The following is a 25,809-nucleotide window of genomic DNA, read 5'->3' on the forward strand; positions in this document are numbered from 1 at the left end:
TTTAGCTACGAGCACAAAGGGCAGCGGTTTGAGTGTGTATCTACCACTGTAAATAAATTCACAACATACCAGTCAGGCAGAAATAACACCAAGTCTTAGTAGCCCTTTGTAAATCCCTCTCTTACGTCAACACTTAAGTTTTGATGCTTAGGACCGGAAATTACCCCAGACCGGGATGGAAAACAGACTTTAGAGAATCTGTCTATTATGGATAAAATCAGATTTATTTAGAGAGAGTGATCAGACACATGATTGTTAATCTGGAAATGTCTGGTTTCTCCATAGAGGGCGACCCTTATTTCACCACCAAGCTGCAGAACTACACAGCTGTGGAGAGGGACGAGGTGAAGCTGGTCTGTGAACTGAGCAAGGCCGTCGCTGACGTTAAATGGTTCAAGGATGGGAAGGAGGTCACTCCCTCCAGGAACATCACCATGAGCACCGATGGCAAGAAGCGCATCTTGACTATCAGGAGGGCGGAGAAGGCCGATACTGGAGTGTACACCTGTGACTGCATCTCTGACAAAACCACAGCCAACGTTAACATTGAAGGTAAAACATGCATGCAGGGAATGTTAGTATGAAGCTCTGATAGGATTTTAACATGAGCTTTCAAATGTAACTGTAATATATCAATTAAAACCATGAAAAAATCCAGTAAGATGTCCATATTTTCTGAATTGGTTGCAAGTTTGAGGATGCTAAATGCTAAATTCTAGACTCAACTGTGGAGAGTTAGTGTTTAACTAAACTGAAGTCTGTGTTGAGTAGGAGCATTACATGACACCTACTTGTTTAATGCAGCTTGTCATTTTCTGATACTGATGTTTTTTCTGGTTTTCTTTCCTGCAGAGCGCGACATCAAGATTATCCGTCCACTGTACAGTGTTGAGGTTACGGAGACAGAGACAGCTAAGTTTGAGACAGAGATTTCAGAGGAGGATGTCCATGGAAAGTGGAAGCTGAAGGGAGAAGCTCTGCATCAGTCTGTCGTGAGTCTGGTTTCATGTGTGGTGTTTGGATCTGATGCAGTAAATACAAGGAAGGAAAGAACTTGATGGACAAGTTCCTCAATCTGGGTTTTCTTTCAGGATGTTGAGATCAAGGAGGAAGGAACCAGACACATGTTGATCCTTTATAACGTCCGTATGGACATGGCGGGAGGCGTCGACTTCTCCGCAGCCAACGCCAAATCTAGCGCTCAGCTCAGAGTGAAAGGTAAGCTTTGTTGTTTAATAACTTTATGTAAGAGCTGTTCATCTCTACAGGACTCTTGTTCCCAGATATACAGTATGTTGATGGCCGTTTAAGAAGACACTTTAGTGTTACGTTTTGATGATCAGTCATTTTATACTTTGCCATCTAGACTGTAGAGGTGGCAGCCTGTGTCGGGCCCTCAAACAAAACCCATCCAGCCGTTCTTTTTGTTTGACAATTAACTAGCTTGGTGGAAAGATAAAAAGATTTTTCAAAAACTTACACTTTGGTGTAATAAAATGATTTAAAAACATGTAAAAACAATACAATTATTTTTCACCTAAGTGAAATAGGATTCATGTCAGAGTGCATTAAAATGATTCCCTGAATGCTTTTCATTTTCAGCGAGACTCGACAAAATAAACACATGATTTTCCTCCCCTCTCTAAAAATTTATATCCATTTGTTCAATAACAGTTTGATATAGAGATATTTAATGTTTTGGGAGTAAACAGATCAATCAGATCATCAGGACAGTGATCAGCTGATTGATCAGTGACCCTGCTGTTTCCACTCAGTCAGGAGTCTCCTCTCATCTGTCACCAGTTGAATATCATCTCTCAACTGATATAACTACATTTCACTCAAAGGCAACACGGGAAGCAGCTCTACTTTGTGATACAAACGATAGTGCCGGGCTTCAGCCATTCAGCTCCTGAGTTTATTTTAGACTTTATCTGAAGTGAGAGGCTGTGCTGTGATTGGCCAAACAGCAACACAGCTCTGCAGCTCTACAGACTTTCTGACATGAAACAAACCTCATACCAGCTGAGGACAGGCGTGTGCTGGACCATTTACCCATGTCTTCTTCTTCAGCTCGGACCATTGGGCTGATTCGTCCTCTGAAGGACGTGACGGCGACGGCCGGAGAGACGGTGACCTTTGAGTGTGAGCTATCTTACGAAGACATTGCGGTGGAGTGGTTCCTGGGAGGAGAGAAGATGGAGGCCAGTGACAGGGTGAGTCCCAACGTGGGGGATCCAGTTCTCCTTTTATTTAAGAAAGTCTTTTAAACTTTACAGAAAAGGTCTCATTTTTGTTCACTGCCCTAAAAGTCAGGTTTTCTTTAAAACGACTTCTCAACATGTTTTAAGATGGAAAACACCTAACAGAAGAACAGGTTGGAAATAATTTTCTAGATAATACAAATCTGTGGTTACGATGGACATTCTGCAATGCATGTAGATTTACTAAATGTACTGAGTTGTATTCATCCTGTTTGTTTCATCACAGTTTTACAGTTTAAGAAATAAATTCACAGTCTAAAGACTTAAACTGTTTTATTCCCTAATACACATTTTACACTAGTGAAAAATAGTGATTTTGTGTTTTTTTGTTTCCTTAAATGTAGTTTTCGTAGTGTCCTTATCTTGATTCTTTTAGCCTTTTTGTTTTGAGATACCTAAGATAATACATTCAGCCAACAAATGTAAACTCTAAGCAGTTCTCCAACCCAACATGTATTAATATAAAATAGAAAACATTTAACTTAGCATCCCCCTTCCCCACGCCAGCCCCTCCGCCTTCCCTTAACCTCAATCAGTTCCCTTAACTCCCTCCTCCATTTGTGGCCCTCCCCAAAAGTGCCTTCTCAGTCAGTTGCATATCCTGTTTCATTTGACAATGGTTGCCAAACTTTCTCATAATCCCTAAGCCTGCCCTTCAGGATGAATCTGATTCTCTTCAAATAAAGAGCCACTTAACTCTGGCAGCCACAGTCATAGTGAGAGCCCCTCACTCTTACCAAAATGTTAGGTTGTGCTTTTGCAGCAATAAGACCAGAGGTCAGGAGGCTCTGCTGCTCCATCTTAAGCTTCTCAAACTCCTCTGACACTCCCAAAATGGTTAAACTCAGTTCTGGCTCAGTTTGCACCCCAAGGACCTTTGTAGGAAATCTAAATGTATCAGTAGGATTATTCTTGTTATTTGGGGCACAGGGCATAACTACGGAAGAAGGTTAGCTACTGCGGATTCACATTTTTCACACTGAGGTGCTTTACCCTAGAGTCATGTAATCTATGCAGAATTTTACAATGTATTAATCAGGCATTAATGGGGTGCCTATGGATGTATTCTAGACCCTCCTCCCAAATATCATCTTGTATCTGAATTCCTAGCCCCCTCTGTCTTGATGCTATCAGCAGCTGGGTGACCACTGTCTTTCAGTGTATTGTATAACTGGGATGTTAATGACACTGGCTCATTTCACACTGTTGTCTGTCTGCTGCAGTTAAAAATAACCAGAGATAAGGGAGCAGCAGCTGCGCTTATCTTTAACACCCCTGCTATCACCAACCAAGTCTGTCAGTGGACTGAAATGATTTCACCTGTTTCCAATGAAACACACTGTCTAGAATATTCCACGCACAAGTGCTAATATGTTGAAACTGCTGGCTGACAACAACAATATATGGACAATTCACTGATACTGGTTTTGGAATTATGAATCATTAGCTTCCCTTTTTCAGTTTTTAATTTGTTTGAAGGCAATAAGAATTTAGGAATGAGTAATAAACGGCACAACAGTTTAGATTATTTAATTTTGCAGTAATATAAAGGGGGACAGCAGTAAAAATATTTGAAAATCGCTTTCAAAGTGACAGTAAAGAAACACATTCACATGGCAAAAAATCTTGTTGAGTCTCAAGTTTGATGTGTAAAATGTGAAATACCTGAAATGTATTGATTTGCATTTGAAACTGTGCAGTATTTTGCAGTAGTAACACATTTTGTTGCTTCTGTTCAGAAAGTAAGATGGAGCTGAATCTGTCAATGACAGAAAACTAAGTTAATGAGAAGACAGTAACATTAATATATTATTGCAGCACCTGTAACACACTATTTTTCATTGCTATAGCCCCACTTTTTCATTTGGACAGTATTAATTAATGTCAGCTGGCAACACAGCTATTGCCTATTCACTGTTTGGCTGCAAGGGCTACCGGCATCTGCTGGTCAATTTTAAGGTGGAATGATTTCGTGCACGTTACTCGATGCATGAGCTGGCCTTGGGAATCAGTCATATAATGACCTGGCTCATAGACCATGGCAAGAATGGGAACAGATACAATTTCCATTAGTTTAACTTAGATTTGTTACATAAAGAAAAATAAATGAATAAGTAATGAAGTGTGTAAATCATCAGCATCAGTGTGGCGGCATGTACAGAGAGTGTTGAAAGGTGCAAGAAACAGACAAATGAATTAATGGCAGCAGAGCGTGGCAAGCAAAGAGCAGCAGGCCCAGCAGAGCCTCACGGCCGAGCTGCAACTCTTGACCCCAGGCTTTACTGATGATTGGATCATCAAGCACTCACAAAAATGTAACGCTATGAATTTAATCCAGGTTATGCAAATATTCTTTTTCCTCTCTTGGAGAAGAAAACCGTGGTGGAGTGTCATTTCTATGCAATAGGCTATCTCCGAATGGGACTGCGAACGTTAGCAGACAGGTTATACCCTCGTAGTTGCAGATGTCTAATGAAGCATGTAGCTTAAACCCCGTATCCATCCTGGTGTTAGGAGATTTAAATGGTGACCTGCAAATCTGACATCTGTAATTCTAAGCAGCTCCCAGAGCCATCTGGAATAAAACAGAGCTACATGCTGATACTGGAAGACCGGAACCGGAACTCTTTTACAGAGTACAGAAGTCGGTTGCACATAATGCCCCTTACATTTAAAATTTACTTTAATAAAGGAGATTTTAACAGTATAGTGTGAACATTCACTGTGATCATAAAACTGATGATTTTTTTTTTTACGTCCTTGCAGGTAAAGACTCGAGTGGCAGGTCGGGTGCATACTCTGACTGTCAGAGATGTGAAGCTTTCGGAGGCCGGCAAGGTCAGACTGACCGCCAAGGACTTCCAGACTCAGGCACAGCTCATTGTCAGAGGTGAGACGCTCGAACGCACCAAGGACAGGGAATGCAACACATCAGCATTAGACACTCTGAACAGGAGGTGATGACTTGTTTACGTTATGGCCTGATGTTGTGCTCTCTTTTGGTTCAGAGCCGCCAGTGGAGTTCACAAAGCCTCTGGAGGACCAGACGGTGGAGGAGGAAGCCACCGCCACGCTCGAGTGTGAGGTTTCCAGAGAGAATGCAAAAGTACGATGGCTCAGAGAAGGACAAGAGATCAGAAAGACCAAGAAGTACGAGATGATTGTCGACGGATGCAAGAGAGCGCTACTCATCCATGACTGCACTCCAGAGGACGCTAAGATGTACACATGTGACGCCAAAGACTTCAAGACCTCCTGTTTCCTGGAGGTTACACGTAAGGACAAGACTTTAACCTTCAGATTCATCAAATCTTCTGTTTATCCATTACTAATAATTTGTTTATTTACCCTCTTTATTTAGTTAAATTGATTCTAATATTCTCTGAGCTGCTTGTTAAAATAAAGGAGTTTATTCTGTAGTGAGCTGGACAACAGAATCACTGTCATGGTGCTTTAATTTTATTTTGATAAGCATTTCAAAGGTGGGATTGATGAAAAAGTTGGTAATATCACATAAACACATTTCTTTGAATAGACCAGAAAGCTGCTGAATTTAATGAAATCCCTGCGGACTTGAATCCTCACAGCAGATTTTAACGATGTGGTCTTTGTGTCCTCAGCTCCTTATGTGGAGTTTACGAAGCCTTTGCAGGATGTAGAGGTTCTTGAGAAGGAATCTGCCAAGTTTGAATGTGAAGTGTCCCGTGAGTCGGCTAAGGTGAGCTCACAACTACAGTCAGCCTCAGTCAAACCACTTCTGTTGTTAATTTAAGATTTGGTTTTACAACTGGAGGGGAGATATGATAAATCAAAGATAAAATATAATTTCTGTCACACCAGGTTCGTTGGTTCAGGGACGGTGGCGAGATCAGGAAAGGAAAGAAGTACGAGATCATTGCCAAGGGTGTCCAGAGGATCCTCATCATCCACAAGTCGATGTTAAATGATGAAGCCGAGTATGAATGTGATGCAAGAACCTCCAAGACCTCTGGCATGCTCACGGTCATCGGTGAGAAACATCATCGTTGTTCAAGGCTTTGGTTTGACAATAGCATTTCCAAAAATGTATAGTTTATTGAATAAATTACATAAACTGGAGAAAAGGAGGAGACAAAATAGCAGCTCTTTCCTTGCATATTGGAAACAAACAACAGGAACAGGAAAACTGCTACCTTTATGGCTACCATACAAAAGAAACACAGAAAGTCATGACACAATATGCTTTGCCTACATTAACTGTTGCTGTATTTCTTCACAGAGGAGGCAGCCAGGTTCACCAAGAACCTGTCCAACGTGGAGGGGATGGAGACAGAAAGTGTGAAGATGATCTGCGAGGTGTCGAAGGCTAACGCTGATGTCACCTGGTACCGAGGAGATGAGGAGCTGCCAGAGGGCGGCCACTATGAGCAGGTCATGGACGGACGCAAGAGGATCCTGATCATTCAGGATCTGAGGATGGAGGACGCTGGGGAGTACAACTGCAGGCTGAGTCCCACCGTCAAGACGTCCGCCATGCTCAAACTCAATGGTCAGAAAACAGAGTGGATCTCCATTTCCCACATGCTGTTGCCTAGCTACTGTTAAAGAAACCCAGTCGTGATCTCCTGTTACAGACCGATTTCTAAATGATCCTTCCTCCTCAGTGTCTTAGAAAGAGTAGCGTCATCTCAGTTAATAATGTTCATGAGTAACATTTTTGAGAATTTCAAAATGGGTTTAGTCTCATCATAGTACATAAACTGGCTGTTTGAGGATTGCAGCCAGTCTCTTGGTTGCGTCTGATGCCAGTGCCTGCTCAGTTCTGACACCTTAGTGCTGCACTTGCCACTATAGACATTAATATTTTGCTTAGTCACCTGGCTTAGCCTCTCTGACTGCCTGTCACTGCTTTTAATCAGATCTCAGCCATAGAACTTTTTCTGTTTGTAGCAGCAACACCTCATCTTCTGCTGAAGAGCGTACCTGTAGCATGCCACAAGACTCAGCTTATTATTTTCAGGATGCAGCCGAGTGCAAAACTTTACATCCCCTCACTTTGAAATGGCAAAAAGAGTAAAACAAAGAATTTTTCCTCAACATTATATTTAATGTACATCCAGCTGATACAGCTGTTCCTTCATCAGCAGAAGTAACAAAAATGGTCAAGGAGTGTATAAACAGAACGTTGTAATAAGAACAACTTGTACAGCCCTCTGATACTGTAACCGAAAAAGGTGCTAGGGAACCTGCTCAAGAGGTTGTAAACTTTTGCACTCAACTGTAAATGCTCTGTGGGGATGTTATTGTAAATTTCAAAATAAACTTTCATTTTATGCTGATGACACCCATCTGTATGTACCCATAGCAGCGTTTGACACCGGTAGTCTAAGTAACCTTATAAATTGCCTCAGTGTTGTTAAATCATTATGTCCAGATCACAGAAAATTGCAAGATCACTTTGAGAAACTTGTTTGCTGCTGCTTCTTTCCAGAACTGGTGGCTGAGTTCATTGCTCGCCCTCAGAACCAGGAGGTGGTGGAAGGTGAGAAAGCTGAGTTCACCTGCTCCGTCTCCAAAGAAACCTATGAGGTGAAATGGTTCAGAGGTGGCAGGGAGGTTGAAGCTGGCGACAAATACGCTATCATCAGTGATGGAAAGAGAAGAGCTCTTATTGTGAAAAACTGTGAGCTGAAGGATGAGGGAGGCTACACCGCACACATTGGCAGCGTTAAAGCCTCGGCTGATCTGTATGTGATTGGTAAGACTCTTATTTTTTTTTCCACATCTTACTTTGGTCATTTCAGAGCAAGGGTTTGGTTTTAATACGTATCTTATTCCAGAGAAACTGAGGATTATCACACCAATTAAAGACACCGAGGTAAAGGAGGGAAGTGAGATCATGTTCAACTGTGAGACAAATGAGGAGGGAGCCAAGGCCAAGTGGATGAAGAACGAGGAGATTATATTTGAGAGCAGCAAGTACATGTTGGCTCAGAGGGACAATGTGTTCTCTCTGAGGATCAGAGATGCTCAGAAATCTGACGAGGCCAGCTACACCGTCTGCCTGACCAATCACAGAGGAGAGCAGGCCAAGAGCACTGCCAGTGCTAAAGTCACAGGTAAATAATGGGATTTCCTTTGCTTTTCACTGTTTCAGCACATTTAAAACCTGAAATCCTTATCACTCAGATGGTGTTACATTTGAATTTCTCCTTTGCAAACTTAACAGTACAGAGAATGTGAAAGTGTGTATATACATATATATATATATATATATATATCTCATACCTCGTTGGCTGTTGGAACAGGACCTGTTTAGCCACAGTCTGTTAGCATAATGTATTTATGTCTTTGATGGGTTTTTTTTTTTTTAATGAGTCAGACAGAGCTACAGGTGATTTTTAAGCACTGAAGGGATAGCAGCAATAAATACCTAATAGCAAGTAAGTGAAAGGTTGAAAATAGAAATTATGTTAATGCTTGGAGAGTACCCAAATGCAGACACAGACTGAGATAATGTCAATTTTAATATAATTGAACAGAACAAAGAAACAAGTAGAACTACTAAAGGAGCTCAACCTGACAAAGCAACACAAAGATTTCTACAGAAAACTACAACTAAACAGTTCAGTCAGGGAGCTATAACAAACTAAAAACACAAAACTAAAGGGACAGACCAAAAGTCCAAGATGGCAGGTAAGTCCATAGGCAAGGCAAGAGGAAAGAGTCTAAGAGTTTGAGTGACAAACAAACCAGGAGACATTTACAGAGCCACAGGTGTGGTGTGGTGAGCAGATATACAGACGACAGGAGCAATAAAGCATGGACTCCAGATGAACCAGCAACCAGACTGAGGGAAGGGAGGAGGATAAATAGGCAGAAGACCAGGGGATAATGAGCAACAGGTGGAAACAATGAATGGTGATTGTGAACCGGATGGATGGATGGATTGTGAACCGGGGTAAAGTATTAAAGAGTTGATATAAGACCAAACACTTCACTTTGGCCAGGCTGATCCTCAAAAATAGATTCTGAATGAGACTTTTACTTTTTTAAATTAAAAAGATACAATAGATAAATGTTTCCCAGTCTACATTTGACCATAAAACTAAGAAACAAGAAGCACAGTAATGTGATCAAATCAAAGGCACCGTTGTTTATTAAAGTACATTAGTTTCTACCTGAGTGTACTCACTCTGTATTCAACAGAGGAGAAACCGAGGTTCCTGGAGCCCATTGAGGACATCGAGACTCAGGAGAAGAAGACGATCAGCTTTGTTTGTAAGGTGAGCAGGCCCGGGGTGAAGGTGAGATGGATGAAGACCGGTGAGGAGGTACCGCTCAGTAAGCGCATCGTGTACAGAGTGGATGGCCTTAAACACACCCTGACCATAAAGGACTGCATCATGGATGATGAGGGCGAGTACACAGCCATGGTCGGAGACGACAAGTGTGTGGCTGAGCTGATCATCAGCGAGGCACCGGCAGAGTTTACAGCACATCTCACAGATCAGACCATCACCGAGTTTGAGGATGCTGAGTTCACCTGCAAGCTCAGCAAGGAGAAGGCTGTTGTCAAGTGGTACCGGAATGGACGAGAGATCAGAGAAGGACCCAGGTATCACAGTTTTATTTCATAAAAAAGCAGATGTTTGTAAAATTTGGTCTTATCTAATATTTTGTGGCATCACTGGAATTTACACAGGAGAGAGGCTGCCACCAAAATCACCTCGCTCATATTTCTTAGAATTTGGGCTGTTTGAAGTGGGCTTTTTTTCTGTCTTGGTTTATTGAAACACATCAATCCAAAAGAACATATTCATTTTCAGCGTAGTCCCATGATATCAAAGACAGAAAATACATGTCACAAAACAATAGAATCTTAAAACCAGAACTAAAACAGTGCAGAGTAAACAAATAAATACTGACATCAATACACCTAAATACACCAAAAACACATTACACATTGTTTTTTGGGGCTGATTAGAATATTTTAGTTTTATAATTTTAAATGTTGGCATTAAGTCCTAGTGTATTGTTGAATATAAAATGTACAAATAATATAAGTGAACTGTTGAATAACTAAATACATTGTGATTTGATTTAAAATACTCATACATGTACTTTGGTTTTTCTAAAACTTGGCCTACAACTCTGGATACACCATACAGGAGAAGCAGGAACTTAATGTATTTCTCACATGGCTTTACAATTATATGTTGTTCACATCAGTAACATCATTCACAGAGCCAGTGAGCAGCAGAAAAACAATTATTTTGTTTGACTTATAATTAAATGTGCCAAATTTAATACCAAAAATAAAATGAAAAGGGAATGACAAGCTTAACAAACAGAAAAAAGGCCACTGTGGCCAGTCACACAATCATCCAGTGAACCCAGGGACTCCGTCTCCCCAGTCTGGCCCGTGACACCCCAAGATAAACAAGACATAAGACAATAGAATCAAAAGACATGCACATCATGGCCAGCAGGGGGTGTGAATGAGAAGTGCCTTCTCTGATTTTGTGTTAGGATTTTTTTTTTTATGTGATTTTTTCAGATATCACATGGAAAAGGAAGGCAAGATGTGCATTCTGATCATCAAGGTGTGCAGACCTGATGATGAATGTGAATACGCCTGTGGTGTGGATGAGAGGAGGACCAGAGCAAGACTCTTTGTTGAAGGTAAACTCTTCATCTCTTTTACATTGATTTACATTGTTTTGTTTTGTTTTTCCTCATGTGATGATGGTTTGTGGTCCTGCAGAGATCCCAGTGGAGATCATCAGACCTCCTCAAGACGTGTTTGAACCTCCAGACTCAGATGTCGTGTTTGAGGTGGAGCTCAACAAGGACAGGGTAGAGGTGAAGTGGATGAGGAACAACATGATCATTGCCCAGGGAGACAAATACCAGATGATTAGTGAGGGTAAAGTCCACAGACTGCAGGTCTGTGAGATCAGACCCCGGGATCAGGGAGAGTACAGAGTCGTGGCCAAAGACAAGGACGCCCGAGCCAAGTTGGAGCTGGCGGGTAAGTCAACACAGAGAAATTTATAACACAAATCTACCCAGTGACTGATTTACAGAGGCAAACAAAACACAAGCTCCTGTTTAAATGGAACTAGCTCAGTTTCTTAAGGGAAAGGCGAAAGAACCTTGAGAAAATGTAAGAAATTACTTCATCGATAAAGTGCTTTGCAAGATACGCAGTAACACTTTACATGACAAAAGAACCAAGGTGGAAATGGGAGGCATTGGTTCCACAAAGAGTAGTAAAACAGTGTTAGAAAACTGTTACTTTTCAGTCCAAATGCTAGAGGTGTAAGGAATAACATGAAAAACTGCAAACCATAAATTCTTTTCTCTCTTCTGCAGCTTTTCCAAGGATTAAAACCACTGACCAGAATCTGGTGACAGATGCTGGCAAACCCTTTATCATGAGCGTGCCATACGACGCTTACCCTCGCGCCGATGCGGAGTGGTTCTTTGAGGGCACCAGTTTGCCTGTCCAGAACATTGACACCTCTGCTGACAAGACCGAGTACCGCCTTAAGAGCCCCAGCAAGGAGGACCAGGGTCGGTACAAGGTGGTTATCAAAAACAAGCATGGCAAGGCAGAAGGGTTCATTAACCTGGACGTGATTGGTGAGTCCTGGGGTTAAATTAATGACTTGTGATTAGATAACCATAAGATTCAGTATTTAGGTTATGTCTGCTGATGTCAGAAAAGTTTCTCTTTACCATGTTGGTGGTTTTCAGACGTCCCTGGACCAGTCAAGAACCTGAGAGTCACTGATACCGCTGATGGTGAGGTCAGTTTGGCTTGGGAGGAACCTGATAGCGATGGAGGAAGTAAGATCATCGCCTATGTTGTAGAAAGACGTGATGTGAAGCGTAAGACCTGGACTCTGGCTACAAATCGTGCTGATATTCCGGAGTACTGCGTTAGTGGTCTCCAGAAGGACTCCATGTACCTGTTCAGAGTCTGTGCCCGAAACAGAGTTGGCAGCGGACCCACTGTTGCCACTGATGAGGCTGTCCAGGCCAAGAACAAGTTTGGTAAGTGACGCACAGCAGGCCTCCACTTATATTCCCATACCATCTCAACTAATCGAAATCTTATCCTTAATCTGTTCACTTTAAACCATCAGATGTTCCCGATGCTCCAGAGAATGTGGCAGTAGATGATGTGAACAGGTTCGGTGCCACTATCTCCTGGGAGCCCCCATGGTTTGATGGTGGCTCCGAGATCACTGCCTATGTGATCGAGTTCCGTGACAGGACCTCTGTGAAGTGGGAGGCAGCCCTGGTCTGTGGCGCTGACGACCGTTCAGCAACACTGAATGACGTGGTGGAGAACAAGGAGTATATCTTTAGAGTCCGAGCTGAGAACAAAGCTGGTGTCGGCAGGCCCAGCGCTGCCACCAACCCTGTGAAGATCATGGATCCCATTGGTGAGTGCAAACCTCCAGTTCAGGTTGGTATTTTAATGACTATAAAAGTGTCAGAATGTGTCATTTCACCGGACCTTTTGTGTTGTGCCTGCAGAGAGGCCAAGCCCCCCACTGAATCTGAACTTCAGTGACCAAATCAAGACAGCAGTCACATTGACCTGGGAGACACCCATCAGCAATGGCGGCAGTGTGATCATCGGCTACATCATCGAGAAATGTGATGAAGACACTGATAAGTGGCTCCGTTGCAATGCCAGACTGTGCCCAGACCTCTCCTACCGGGTACAGGGTTTACCAAATGCTGTCTTGTGGTTCTGTTCTGTTTACTTTCATTTATCTGTTTTTAGGTAAAATCTTTTGAAACACATTTCTATAATAATTTCATCACCTGATGGATTTTACATGATCTTCCATGTGTTTTATGATGCTCTGATTTTCACTTTCCCAGCTGTGGGTATTAACTATTTCATTAGCAAAAACTCTTAATTGTTTTTATTATTTTGTTTTCTGTTTAGGTGTTTGGTTTGAAACCTGGACAGAGGTACCTCTACAGAGTTTGCGCTGAGAACGCTGCCGGTGTTTCTGATCCAGCTGAACAACTCGGGCCTCTGCTGGCTGATGATCCTCACGGTACAAAACAAGCAGGGAACTCAGTGGCAAAATCTTCAGTCTAAAATCTGACCTTATTGTTGTTATCCAGTAGAACGCTGTTTTAACATTGGAAATGCAAAAGATATTATACATAATTTGTCAAGTTTGGAAAGAAATGAAATGATACAACACCCAACACATATTCATTTCATGATGTAAAAAGCATTTTGGATTTTGAATAATGCATTCTGTATAGATGTCGTTGCTTTGCTGAAGGCTTGGTTTGATTATTATTATAGCAATATTTCTTTATTTAATACCTTTCTAAAACAAAGTTTCAAAGTGCTTCCCAATAAAAACAATAGAAAATAGACAATCAACCATAAATAACATTATTTAAGACAAAGCCATATGATAGAAATGAGTTTTAAGATGAGATTCAAACGAAGATGGCTAATCTGCATCCCTAGGCAGGGAGCAGCATTTAGAATCAGTTGAAGTATATGGACATTACCACTGCTAAGTCCAGGATAAAGTGTACTACAGTAATCAAGTCTGGGATGATAAAAGCATCTATTGCCTTTTCTAAGCATGTAGGGGAAAGAATCAACCTAATCTTGGTGCAACTGTGCAAAGAAAGACTGCACCTCTTTGGTTACCTGGGTGTCGGGGCACAAATCTAAGCCAAAGATGATGATGTCAGACATGGGATATAGATTAGAAGTGAGGTTGTTAATGCTGTTAATACCGGAGCCACAGAGCGTAATTATAATTACTTTTTTTTGTAGGAGGTTTCTGGACATCCAGTGTTTAATTTCAGTAAGGCAGGACAATACAGGATGTATCCATGGTCCCAGCTGCGTAGCAGTGAAAATCAGTGTCATGTTTGCATGAGATTTGCCCCAGGGGTAGTCTGCACATAGTGAACAAAAGTGGTCCCAAGACTGAACCCTGGTAAAGGTGCACAAGAAGGCATCTCAAAGCATTACCGAAAGAGACCTGTTGTCCATCCAGTACTACATCAAAATTAAATAAAATTGTACAAAAAACACTTTTATTTAATTGGACTGAAATTTTGTGAATATCAGTAATAATAGTAATAATAATAACAATAAGATTAAAATACATTAAACTGTAGTGAAAATTTGTGTCATTACCATTTTCTTCTTTATTTTCAGGAAATTTTCATGGATATCATTGATAAAGTGAACTTAATGAACTTAATGAGCATTCCTCTTTCTTGTTCAAAACTAAATGTGAAATGGAATTAATTTTTTCCAAAGCTATAAATATAAACTGAAAGGAAACCAAAAATAATTTTTACTTTATTTCTTACCTCATTTTTCATCACAGTTAAATCAGGCTCAAATATTTTCTTGTTTGATTCCAAGAAGCATGAAAATGTTCTACTGGATGGCAGTATAACTGTTTAACAAGCCTCTTTTTTGCAAACCTCTCTCTAAATTAGGGCTGTGCGATATTGACAAAAACAATATCTGAATATTTTGGGGATTTTGTTGATAAACAGAGGATATTTTTCATCCGTCAAAAACTGTCTTAGCTTGTAGGCTGGTATGTGGCACTTGTTAACAGCATATGAATTGTTGCTTACTCATGATATCAGTGGAAACAACATATTTCCTATACTGATTTACTTAAAATGGTAGCATTCAAGTGCAATAATACAACACACTGAAATCACTTTTGGAGAATGGTTTTGCTCACATTTGCCGAGCTTGTTTGTATGCTGGTACCTTGGCTGGTTTAGTCCAGATTTTTCATATTTTGTGGAGTGGTTAGTTTGCACACAGATGGTGAAACAAGTCATTAAAATCATTGTTAAAACAGCAATTAAGATATTATCGTAGATTATATCGCACACCCTACTCTAAGTGATGCTAAAATTAAAACTATCTTTGTTTTTTTGCAGTCGGGGCAACCTTCGACCTGAGTGCCTTCAGGAATGGCCTGGAGGTGATCGTCCCTCAGCCTCTTACCATCAGAGTCCCCATCACCGGATACCCAACCCCCGTTGCCACGTGGACCTTCGGAGAGAAGGAGCTGACCACTGCAGATGAGCGTGTCTCCATGGTGACAAAGCCTACATACACGGAGCTGACAGTCACACCGAGCGTCCGCCCCGACAAAGGCACTTACAGCCTGCAGCTGAAGAACGACGTCTCTTCTGTGTCTGGAGAGATCGACGTCAATGTCATCGGTAACAACAATTTCTCTGCCAAAATAAACAGTTCATAACTGTATGTAGTAAATACGACCCATTTTAGGCTGATGGTGTTTGTTAAAGGAAAATTGATTTACATTGGGTACAGACATTTGTCACCCGAAGACCAATTGGGGAAATATTATGACTGCGATCACTTTGATAGTAAAACTTTCAGCCAAGCACCACCCTGAACAGGAAAAGCAATTTGGAAAATGTTAGCCTTCTTCCCAAATTATCTTTGATTTTTCATTTCTTTTTAATTGCCTCTGTCTTCCCAGCATGCCCCAGTGCTCCCAAGGACTTCAAAGTGGCTGAGGTTACCCGACACCACGTCCACCTAATGTGGGAGGTTCCAGAGCACGATGGAGGAAGTCCGATCACCCACTACCAGATCGAGAAGAGAGAAGTGTCTCGCAAGACCTGGGCCAAGGTACATCAGAGTGGTGCTATTAGAGAATCTACAGGGCCAAACCTTAATGCCTGATGCATTCCTTTTAATTTTAATTTAATTTATCGAATGTATGTCATCTGTGTGTCTGAGTTATTGTGCTGTTTTATTTTTGCACTGAAACTATTTATTATATTTTAGTTATTTATTGTGATTTTATTCTGCCTATGTAAAGTACTTTGGTCACCTGGATGTTGTTTTTAAAGTGCTATATAAATAAAATTGATTTGATTTAAAGGAGTTTTTGAATGCAGGGCCTTGATATACGTAGTCCTGATCTGTGTTCAGCAACACAAACTGAATGGTAGCAGTGGCATGACCGCATATGAGGTCAAAAAAAGTAGATTTGAATTTGCTCTACGTAGTGTAAATTGTTTCAGCACAATGTGAAACTGTCTCAGCTTAAGTAAAAAGAAAAGATACTGTCTGCCAGTTGGGTTTCCTTGAAGGGAAAGCATTTGGTTTGACAACAGTACTTGAAGGTGGAGATAACTTTTGCTAAGCTGTGCTGTATCTAGAAGTAAAATTGGGGCAAAAACAAATTCTCCTTTCACCTGTACAGCCTTATTCTGCAATCCTCCAAATACAAAAATATCATAGATAAACAATAAAGACATAAAAATGAGTTTTGAAGCAAAGCTTGAAGCCAAGCAATGAAAAATTACAGATGGAAATTCATGATCACTGATGTTTTTTTTCCAGGTGGCTATTGGCATCCTAGACCTTGAGCACACTGTAACAGATGTGATTGAAGGAAAGGAGTATCTGTTCAGTGTCGCCGCCTGCAACAAGTGTGGACCTGGAGAGCCAGCATACATCGACGAGCCAGTTAACATCTCCTCTCCTGCCAGTGAGTGAAGCGCACGTCATCAGGGCAGAGCTAAAAACAAAAGAATGTGTTTCCTTTGCTAATGAGAATACTTAGCTTTTAGTTTTAGGATTGAAGTTTTCACCAGCTAAAAATACTTTTTTTCAAATATCCAAATCTTATCTGCATCGTTCATTTTCCCACAGCTGTACCTGATCCTCCTGAGAACCTGAAGTGGTTCGATAAGAGTGGCAAGAGCATCTTCCTGTCCTGGGAGCCTCCAAAGTACGACGGTGGTGCACAGATCAGAGGCTACGTGGTGGAAAAGTGTCAGCGTGGTACTGACAAGTGGGAGCCCTGTGGTGACCCGACCCCCGAACTGAAGTAAGTCTTAACATTTTGGTGAAAAAGCTGTTTTTCAGAGTGATTTTTAACAATTTCTACAAAATTTTAGTGTGTGTTAACAGTTTTCTTGTGCCCACTGTTGATTTGTGTCCAGTTTAGTAGCATTAAACAGTTGTGTATAAAATATATTCTGTGCTCACAGGTTTCAGGTGACCGGCCTGATCGAGGGTCAGTGGTATGCATACAGAGTCAGAGCTCTCAACAAGCTGGGAGCCGGCCGACCCTGCAGGGCCACTGATGAGATCCAGGCTGTGGATGCTAGAGGTAGAATGGTTTGGGCTGGAACTTGTCAGGAGCATTGTATTGTGTATGAATTGGGCAGTGAACACTGACAAACTGACTTGATATTGACAAGAGATGCCCTGCACATAAGCAGGAAGTTACAGGAAAATATTTGTCTGTTATGCAGGAGTCAGGCTTTTTATGGAAAAAACAGTAAGTAGGATCAGCTGAAAGATTTTAGGCTTCAGGAGTAAGAGTACTGAGATTGGTTGTACAAGTAATGAAATCTGAGTAAAGAGCCTGGGACCAACAGTATTATCCACGTACTGGTATCAGGTATAGCAAGAATGGAACTGAGTGATGGAGAACAAATGTGAGTTATTGGATCAGGAGTAGCATGATGATGATGATGATGATGATGATGCCACTGGGAGTAGGAATCTGAATCTGGATTGTGAGTCTGACAGTTTTCTTTAATAATTCTAACAGAACCTCCAGAGATCCAGCTGGATGTGAAATTGCTAGCCGGTCTGACCGCTAGAGCTGGTACCAAGATTGAGCTTCCTGCCGACATCAAAGGAAAGCCCGATCCCCGGGTGAAGTGGACCAAGGCCGACCTGGTCCTGCAGCCCGATGACCGCATCACCATTGACACCCAGCCAGGACATTCAAAGCTTTCCGTCGCCAACACCACCAGAGGAGACACCGCCACGTACATCATCGAGGCAGTCAATGTCTGCGGACGAGCCACCGCCACCGTTGATGTCAACATCCTTGGTACAGATGCTAATTTATTATCTGACCTATAATCCCTAACCCACAACCAAAACTGTACCTAGATGTTGTGTTTAGAAAAGGAGGGAACTAGAAGTGAACTTTCAGGCATTACACAGCAATACCAGCAACAGTACTAGCATAGGAAGTGTAGCATACCTCATGCACAAATATACCAGAAGATGATGTTGGATATAAAATAAATTATGAATACTAGACAAACACGTATCTAAGCTTGTTGTATGTTGTCAGTATCAAGTTCAGTATGTCCAGCTCCTGTTAGCTTGTGCTACTTGAAAAATTACAAACCTGGATGTAAATTTTGAGTCATTTCATGTTATGGTCCCATCTTCTTAGATAAACCTGGCCCTCCGGCTGCCTTTGACATCACTGATATCACTAACGAGTCATGCTTCATGGCCTGGAACCCACCCAGGGACGATGGTGGTTCACCCATCACCAACTACATTGTGGAGAGTCGTCAGACAGACAAGGAGGAGTGGGTGAAGATGTCGACCACTGTGAAACACACCATATTCAAAGCTTGCAAGCTCATAGCTATGAAGGAATACATTTTCAGAGTCAGCGCTGAAAATCAGTATGGAATTGGTGAACCTGCAGAACATGTGCCCATCACTGCAAAGTATTCCTTTGGTAAGTTGTTTTGCTCTGTTGTCTAACTATGTATCAGATATTCTTTTGAGGATCGATGTACACTAGCAGTCAAAGGTTTTGGGATCGTGTACACGTTAGCCATACCGTAATCGTTTAGGTAACAACCGATTTATACCTTAAAAATAAAAAAGCGAGAGCTCATACAATTTGTATGATCTCAACAACTGCGCACCTCTGCAGCACCACAGTAAAGTTAGAAAATTGTTCACAGATTCAAACACAAGCAACATCTCCTTTCAACCATAGTAAGGTAGAAACACCGAGCCGCCCTCAGTCTGGACAGCCCGTCTCTGTGTGCAGCCGACTGTGAAAGCAGAGGCAGCGGGCGTCTCCGGAGTGGAGGATGGCTCGTTTTGATGAGAATTTGGCTACAGCTTGTTGTCGACCTTACTACGATTGTAAAGGGCGTCATATGTGTTTTAACAGCGCGTTGCTTATGACTTATTGATCTGGGAACTTTGAACCTTTCCAACTTTAATGAAATCCTGGCAGCATCCTTCGTTGCCACCGGATCCGTGGGGGCACGCTGTAATTGGCATCCGGGGTAGTAGACTACCATATGGAAAAAACATGTAAATACTGTCAAAAATCTGTGAGTACTGGTTATGAAAATTTGTAAATGTTCCCATCCCTAGTTTTGGCACACATTTCTCATTCAGTTCAATGGAAGAATATGTCCAAAATTTGACTGGTACTGTACACAGGTAAAATGTCAATATTCAGTTATAAATGACAATATGTTCCACCTGTTTTAGATCCTCCTGGTCCTCCAAGCAGAGTCACTCCTTCTGACATCGCCAAAGATGCCGTGACTCTGACCTGGCTCGAGCCAGATGAGGATGGTGGCAATCCCATCACTGGATACTGGGTGGAGAAGTTGGATCCAGAGAGTGACAAATGGATAAGATGCAACAAACTGCCCATCAAGGACACAACCTTCAGGTAATTCATCACAACAGTCACATTATGGGAATAGTAAGCAATCCGTCAGCCAGTGAGGTGAAGGCTCCTATTGTTTTTTCTGACTGTGGCTTTGTGGGTGCAGGGTGAAGGGACTCACCGCCAAGAAGAAGTACCGCTTCCGTGTTCTCGCTGAGAATCTGGCCGGAGCTGGAAAACCGAGTGTAGAGACAGATCCCGTCCTCATCAAGGATCCCATTGGTATATCATGTCATTCAGTTATGTTCTCAGGTTTAGTTCTAAACTGCTGTAATCAATTATTCATCATGGTTTATTTAAGGATTGCTGTATCAAGATTGTGATTTAACTAATATACTTTATTTCATAAAAGTGCGTGGTTCAGAACTAAGAGTAATATGACTGGGAATAAGAGTAACTGAATGATTATAGTAACACTGCTCTCCTTTTCAGATCCTCCATGGGCTCCTGGTAAACCTGTCATCAGGGATATAGGCAAGACCTCAGCCCTGCTCGCATGGACTCGGCCTGAGCACAATGGTGGGGCTAAAATTGAAGGCTACATTGTTGAGTTCCAGAAGGCTGGAAGTGAGGAGTGGATCCGGATTGCAGAAGATGTTCCTCAGACCGAGCACCAGCTGAAGGGTCTGATAGAGAAGCAGGAATACTCCTTTCGGGTCAAGGCTGTCAACAAGGTTGGCGAAAGTGAACCTAGTGAGCCCAGTGACCCTGTGGTCTGCAAGGAGAGACTTTGTAAGTTCAGCTCAAGGGTTGTCAGCTTGTGCAGTAAAACGCTGTGTTCCCGAAAGCACTAATGATTGCAAAAATGTTGTTGAGCAATAATATCTTTTTGTGTTGTCAAGGAAGCTATAAATCCGAAAAAGTATGTTTAGAAACTGGGCTTTATTGATTGAGAGCATCTCGTACATGTTTGGGTCACGTCAAGTAAAGCATATTTAAAAACAACTTCAGTTGACCAAAGTGCTGCACAGAGATCAACACTACCAAAAAAAAAAAAAAAAAAAAAAACAACATACAGAACACATATAACAATAGCGAAGAAACAAGATTAAAGCGCACACACACACGTCAGTTTGATTTAAAAGCCAAGTTAAATAAATACATTTTTGTATTTATTTAACATTTATTACACACACTCACATTTTTGCAAGATGTGAGTGTGTGTGCAGATCTAATACAGAGGGACAGACTCTTCCATAATGTAGGAACAGCTATTTCAAAGTACAGCTTTAAACTTTGCCAGAGTTCTCAGCTGATAAAAACTGGATTTAACAACAGAGCTAACTCATTTATCAAGTTTCAGCTCACTGTCAAAGATTGTTCCCAGACTTTTTTGCATAAGGGAATCAGTTACTTAAGTCATTTGTAGAGTTTATAAGTCCAAATAAAGTAATGTGTTTCATTTAAACTAAGAAAATTTAAGAACATTTGAGCTTTAATATCAACTAAACAGGCAAGTAAAGAATTAATAGACTCTCGTTTAATGTCTCAGTGGTAAGTAGATTTATGTATTGTCAGTGAAACAATGGAAGGAAATGGCATGTTTCTTGAAAATTGACCCTGTAGCGAGTATATACAGAGAGAAGAACATGGAACCAAAGATCTAGCCTTGGGGAACCCTACAAGTAGTAGGAGTGGAAGAAGATGTGAACTCACCAAGGGGTTATAAGAAGTGGACTAGCATGATAAACAGATCACATTGTAAGTAAGAGAAAATGAAATACTACTCTGTTTCCCTTTTAATAGACCTTCCGTCACCTCCTCAATGGCTGGAAGTGACCAACATCACCAAGATCAACGCTGATCTGAAGTGGCAGGCCCCCAGCAGCGATGGAGGCTCACCCATCACCAACTACGTGGTAGAGAAGAGGGACGTTAGGCGGAAGGCCTGGCAGGCTGTCGACACCACCGTCAAGGATCTCAAGTACACAGTAACTCCTCTCAACGAGGGGTCGCTGTATGTGTTCCGTGTCGCCGCTGAGAACGCTGTTGGAATGAGTGAATTCTGTGAGCTGGAGGACGCCGTGCTTGCTAAAGATACATTCAGTAAGTTCTCAGCAGTTTTGAACATGTTTGCATCAGTCTCTCAAAAACTAGTCGATTTTTCTACTCGGAAATTAAATCAATCAAGTTTAGCTTGACTGGAATCATCTCAATGTACTTTTAAAAGGTTTATAGCTGCATTTTCATTGCAGCATAGTTGAACAACTACTGATCAGACCTATGCGAAATTTATTGTTGATATTCCTGCTCCTCATATACCCCATCTGGAGATGATTTCCCCCTGACAAACATCCTGTATTTGCTTCTGTATATCAAAAAAGCTAATGTCAGAATTTCCATTAAATGTCCTGATCTCATTTCTGTTCTCCAAAGAAGGACATTTTTAGATTTTAACCTTTCCTATAGTGCCATTATTCTCTGGAACATCTTTTGCAATATCAGTTAATCAAAGACTAAACTAAAGACAAGTTGTCTGTCATGCTTTCTGCAGCCACTCCTGGACCTCCTTATGCCCTGACAGTAGTGGAGGTCACCAAGAGACATGTGGAGCTGAAATGGGAAGCTCCCAAGAGTGATGGTGGAAGACCTATCACTAAGTAAGACCACAAACTGCTATAAAACTACTGTATATGTTTCACAGAGACAAGGTGCATAATAACTGAAATGATGATATTGAAGAAATGTTTTTGTCAGAGATATTCTGTTACTAAGACATTAAGCTTTGTTACCATCTGGACTTTGTTCCATAAATAAAACACTTTGACTTCACTACTTTTGCAGTGTTTGACTTCACTACTTTTGCAGTGAGACAACTTTTATTAGAAAAAAAAACAAACAAAATTTGATTGAACACGACAGTCACCTTTTACTTTGCAGGTACGTGATTGAGAAGAAAGACAAAGTGGGAACTCGTTGGCTGAAGTGCTGCAAGACTCCAGACAGAAAGACCCAGTTCAAGGTGACAGATGTGGATGAAGGGTCTGAGGTGCAGTTCCAGGTCAGAGCTGAGAACGAGGCTGGAGTCGGAGATCCAAGCGAACCTACAGAAATCCTCACTGTCGAGGATCCGACCAGTAAGAAACTGTGAAATAGTTGTTGGAAATGCAGATGTAGAAATTTGTTGTGTGTTCAAGCACTTTATTAAGTACTGGGGCTGTGCTTAAACAAAACCTTTGGCAGGTTTCTCTTGAGTAATGGATTAGTCAAATAGTTTCTCCAGTAGAATCAGTACATATATGAAAAATGAATACAGATGATGACTTTACAACAGAGAAACAAGGCATTTCAGATGTACTCACAGATGTCCTCCTCTCTCTCAAGGTGCTCCATCTCCTCCTCTTGAAGTTACCGTCCCTGATGCCAGCAGGGAGCACATCAACGTTACGTGGAAGCCTCCGGTCAAAGATGGTGGCTGCCCAATCACCGGCTACCATGTTGAGGTGGCTGAGGCCCGCCCGGAGTTAAAGTGGCTCAGAGTCAACAGCAGACCCATCAAAGAGCTCAAGTTCAGGATTGAGGATGGTATCAAACCAGAGAAGAAGTATGTCATCAGAGTTCGTGCCATCAACACCGTTGGCGTTAGTGACCCCTCTGAGATCTCTGACAAGGTCTTCACAAAAGATCCTGACTGTAAGCATTTGCACGTCTGTTTTTAGACAATAACATAGCTCTAATCAAAACATTGATAATTAACTTTTTACTAATAATCCTGTCCTCTGGTCCCAAGGTGCTCCAACTATCGATTTGAAGGCGCAGGACATAGTTGTAGTTGAGGGCGAGAAACTGCACCTGGATGTCCCTTATAGGGCGATCCCAACCCCCAAGATGGTGTGGCAGAAAGACACAGTGGAGTGTAAGGCTGACGACCAGCTCTCCATGACAATAGAGCTAAACAGCGCCCACCTGGAACTACTCAAGTGTACCCGTGCCGATGCTGGCACCTATGTTATCACCCTGGAGAACAGTCTGGGCACCGCCACAGGAACTGTCAATGTCAAAGTCATCGGTAAGATGTCTTTCATAAAACAGTAGTTAAAAATGTAATGCCATGCTTTGTTCACATCATGACCTCCAGTCCAATAATGACATCTTGATGCAAACCAGTCAAAATGTCAGTTCCACCCAGGGTTTTCCACCAACAATTTTCAGTACTGATTAGCATTTGGTTTGAGATCAGTTTGTGGACTGAGCGACATCATTTGCTCTACATTTCTAAACATCTGCTTGCACCCCTGTTATTAAGCATTTTTTGTGGTCATATTGAAACGGTCTCTGATACATTTTTGCTGCCTTCCTGAACCCTGCAGGACTCCCAGGTCAGTGTAAAGACATCACCTCGAGCGATGCCACTAAAAACTCCTGCAAGATCAGCTGGGTAGCCCCAGAGGATGATGGCGGCACCCCTATCATCAGCTATACGCTTGAGCGCCGTGAGGCCTCCAAAAAGACCTACATGCGCGTTATGTCAGGAGAGAATGTCCTGACCTGCGATGTCAAAGACCTCTACATCAATTCTGAGTACTACTTCAGAGTGAAGGCCATCAACAAGGTTGGAGCAGGAGAATATCTGGAGCTACGCAACCCAGTCATCATAGAGGAAATCAAACGTAAGTCCTGTTTACAACTCAGCAACAACACAGATTGATCTGTATTGTCATTGTGGGCATATTACCAAGCTGATGTTAGCTTCTGGTTCAAGTACAACTTCGCACAGCCACTAGTTATATTCTGTGAAATCAGGAGAATACTTTAAAAACCATAAGTGAAAAAAAACTTTGAAATGGACCTGACAATCATCCACCGCTTGTCTTATTGTCAAATCCAAAACACTGAGTATTCTTCAGTTGGAAGCCACGCGAGTCAGCCTTATGTGGGGTTTTCAAATCAACCAACACTGGCATCCACAGAAGAAAGATGTCTGTACCTCTTCATCCTGTGAATACATTTGATATGCAGTAGCAGTCTAAATTTTGGACACACTCTCCCATTCAGTTGAATAGGAACATTTGTCCAAACCTAGCATATATACTCCAGGATTATGTTAAATGTGTTGGTCTTGGCTATGGAGACAGACATTTACTGCCTGCTTTTAATATCACTTTCACAGAGAAACCAGACCCACCAGTCCAGGTGGAGGCTCATGACCCAACATCCAAGTCCGTCACAGTCACCTGGAAGGCTCCAGACTACGACGGTGGCTGTCCTATCCAGGGCTACATCGTGGAGAAGATTGAGAAGGATGGTGATCGCTACGAGAGGGTCACCCCAAGCCTGGTTTCTGGTTTCTCCTTTGTGGTGACAGGTCTGAAGGAGGACATGGAATATCAGTTCAGGGTCCGAGCTGAGAATGCTGCTGGAGTCAGTGAGCCATCACACAGCACACAGCTCATCCAGGCTGCAGACCCCATTGGTATGAAAAAAAACTACAAATGTTTTAAAATAATTTATTGAATCAGTATATTTAGCTTTAAACCTCAAATTAGAACAACCTACATTTGAAGACTCTTCTTCTATTTTCAGAAAAACCAAAGGTCACTCTCCATGCCCGTGTGCAGTCTGGTTTGTGCATCAAGAAGGGTGAAGAGATCTGCATTGATGCTTACATCTCTGGCTCCCCATATCCCAAAGTCACCTGGCTGAGGAACGATGAGGACGTCACTAAAGAGCCGGCCAAAAAGACTGTTCCTTTTGTCAAGAAGAGGAGGACCAAGGCCAAGGTTTGGGGCTTCACAGAATCATCTCACAGTCCAAATGTGTTTCTGCACAGTTTCTTAATGTTTTTAATGTTCACCTTGTACCACTCAGGTTCCAGAGCCAGAGGAGGAGTTTGTGACGCCTCTGCGTGAGCGTCTGGGTCTAGACCAGACCCAGAGGGGCAAATCTGCACTGATGATCCGCGATGCAGTCAGAGCCGACCACGGCAATTTCACCATTAAGGTGGAGAACATTCACGGTGTTGCCACCGCCTCCTGTGTTGTCAATGTTCTCGGTAAGACAAGAGTTTTTTTTTTTTTTTTTTT

The 25,809-nt window shown here is 41.9% G+C and overlaps 1 protein-coding gene across 1 annotated transcript in view; it reads left to right on the forward strand.

Moving 5' to 3' along the window:
- Window positions 1-25,809, forward strand: part of LOC109970431 (titin-like) — a 206,786-nt gene that overhangs the window by 88,917 nt on the left and 92,060 nt on the right. The window contains 38 exon segments of the mRNA XM_020617984.1: window positions 286-552; window positions 853-992; window positions 1,092-1,218; window positions 2,074-2,216; window positions 5,031-5,154; window positions 5,273-5,539; window positions 5,885-5,982; window positions 6,105-6,273; window positions 6,523-6,792; window positions 7,735-8,001; window positions 8,084-8,362; window positions 9,453-9,861; window positions 10,804-10,928; window positions 11,011-11,277; window positions 11,622-11,891; window positions 12,006-12,305; window positions 12,398-12,700; window positions 12,795-12,982; window positions 13,216-13,330; window positions 15,222-15,509; window positions 15,794-15,945; window positions 16,666-16,813; window positions 16,978-17,155; window positions 17,319-17,440; window positions 17,888-18,175; window positions 18,530-18,826; window positions 19,603-19,789; window positions 19,893-20,008; window positions 20,219-20,518; window positions 21,533-21,832; window positions 22,281-22,386; window positions 22,667-22,863; window positions 23,111-23,419; window positions 23,517-23,795; window positions 24,097-24,396; window positions 24,897-25,199; window positions 25,310-25,506; window positions 25,604-25,778. Coding sequence (XP_020473640.1) covers window positions 286-552; window positions 853-992; window positions 1,092-1,218; window positions 2,074-2,216; window positions 5,031-5,154; window positions 5,273-5,539; window positions 5,885-5,982; window positions 6,105-6,273; window positions 6,523-6,792; window positions 7,735-8,001; window positions 8,084-8,362; window positions 9,453-9,861; window positions 10,804-10,928; window positions 11,011-11,277; window positions 11,622-11,891; window positions 12,006-12,305; window positions 12,398-12,700; window positions 12,795-12,982; window positions 13,216-13,330; window positions 15,222-15,509; window positions 15,794-15,945; window positions 16,666-16,813; window positions 16,978-17,155; window positions 17,319-17,440; window positions 17,888-18,175; window positions 18,530-18,826; window positions 19,603-19,789; window positions 19,893-20,008; window positions 20,219-20,518; window positions 21,533-21,832; window positions 22,281-22,386; window positions 22,667-22,863; window positions 23,111-23,419; window positions 23,517-23,795; window positions 24,097-24,396; window positions 24,897-25,199; window positions 25,310-25,506; window positions 25,604-25,778 — 8,370 coding nt within the window.

This window comes from Monopterus albus, unplaced genomic scaffold (genome assembly GCF_001952655.1).
Source record: "Monopterus albus unplaced genomic scaffold, M_albus_1.0 scaffold198.1, whole genome shotgun sequence".
NCBI classification, from domain to species: Eukaryota; Metazoa; Chordata; class Actinopteri; order Synbranchiformes; family Synbranchidae; genus Monopterus; species Monopterus albus.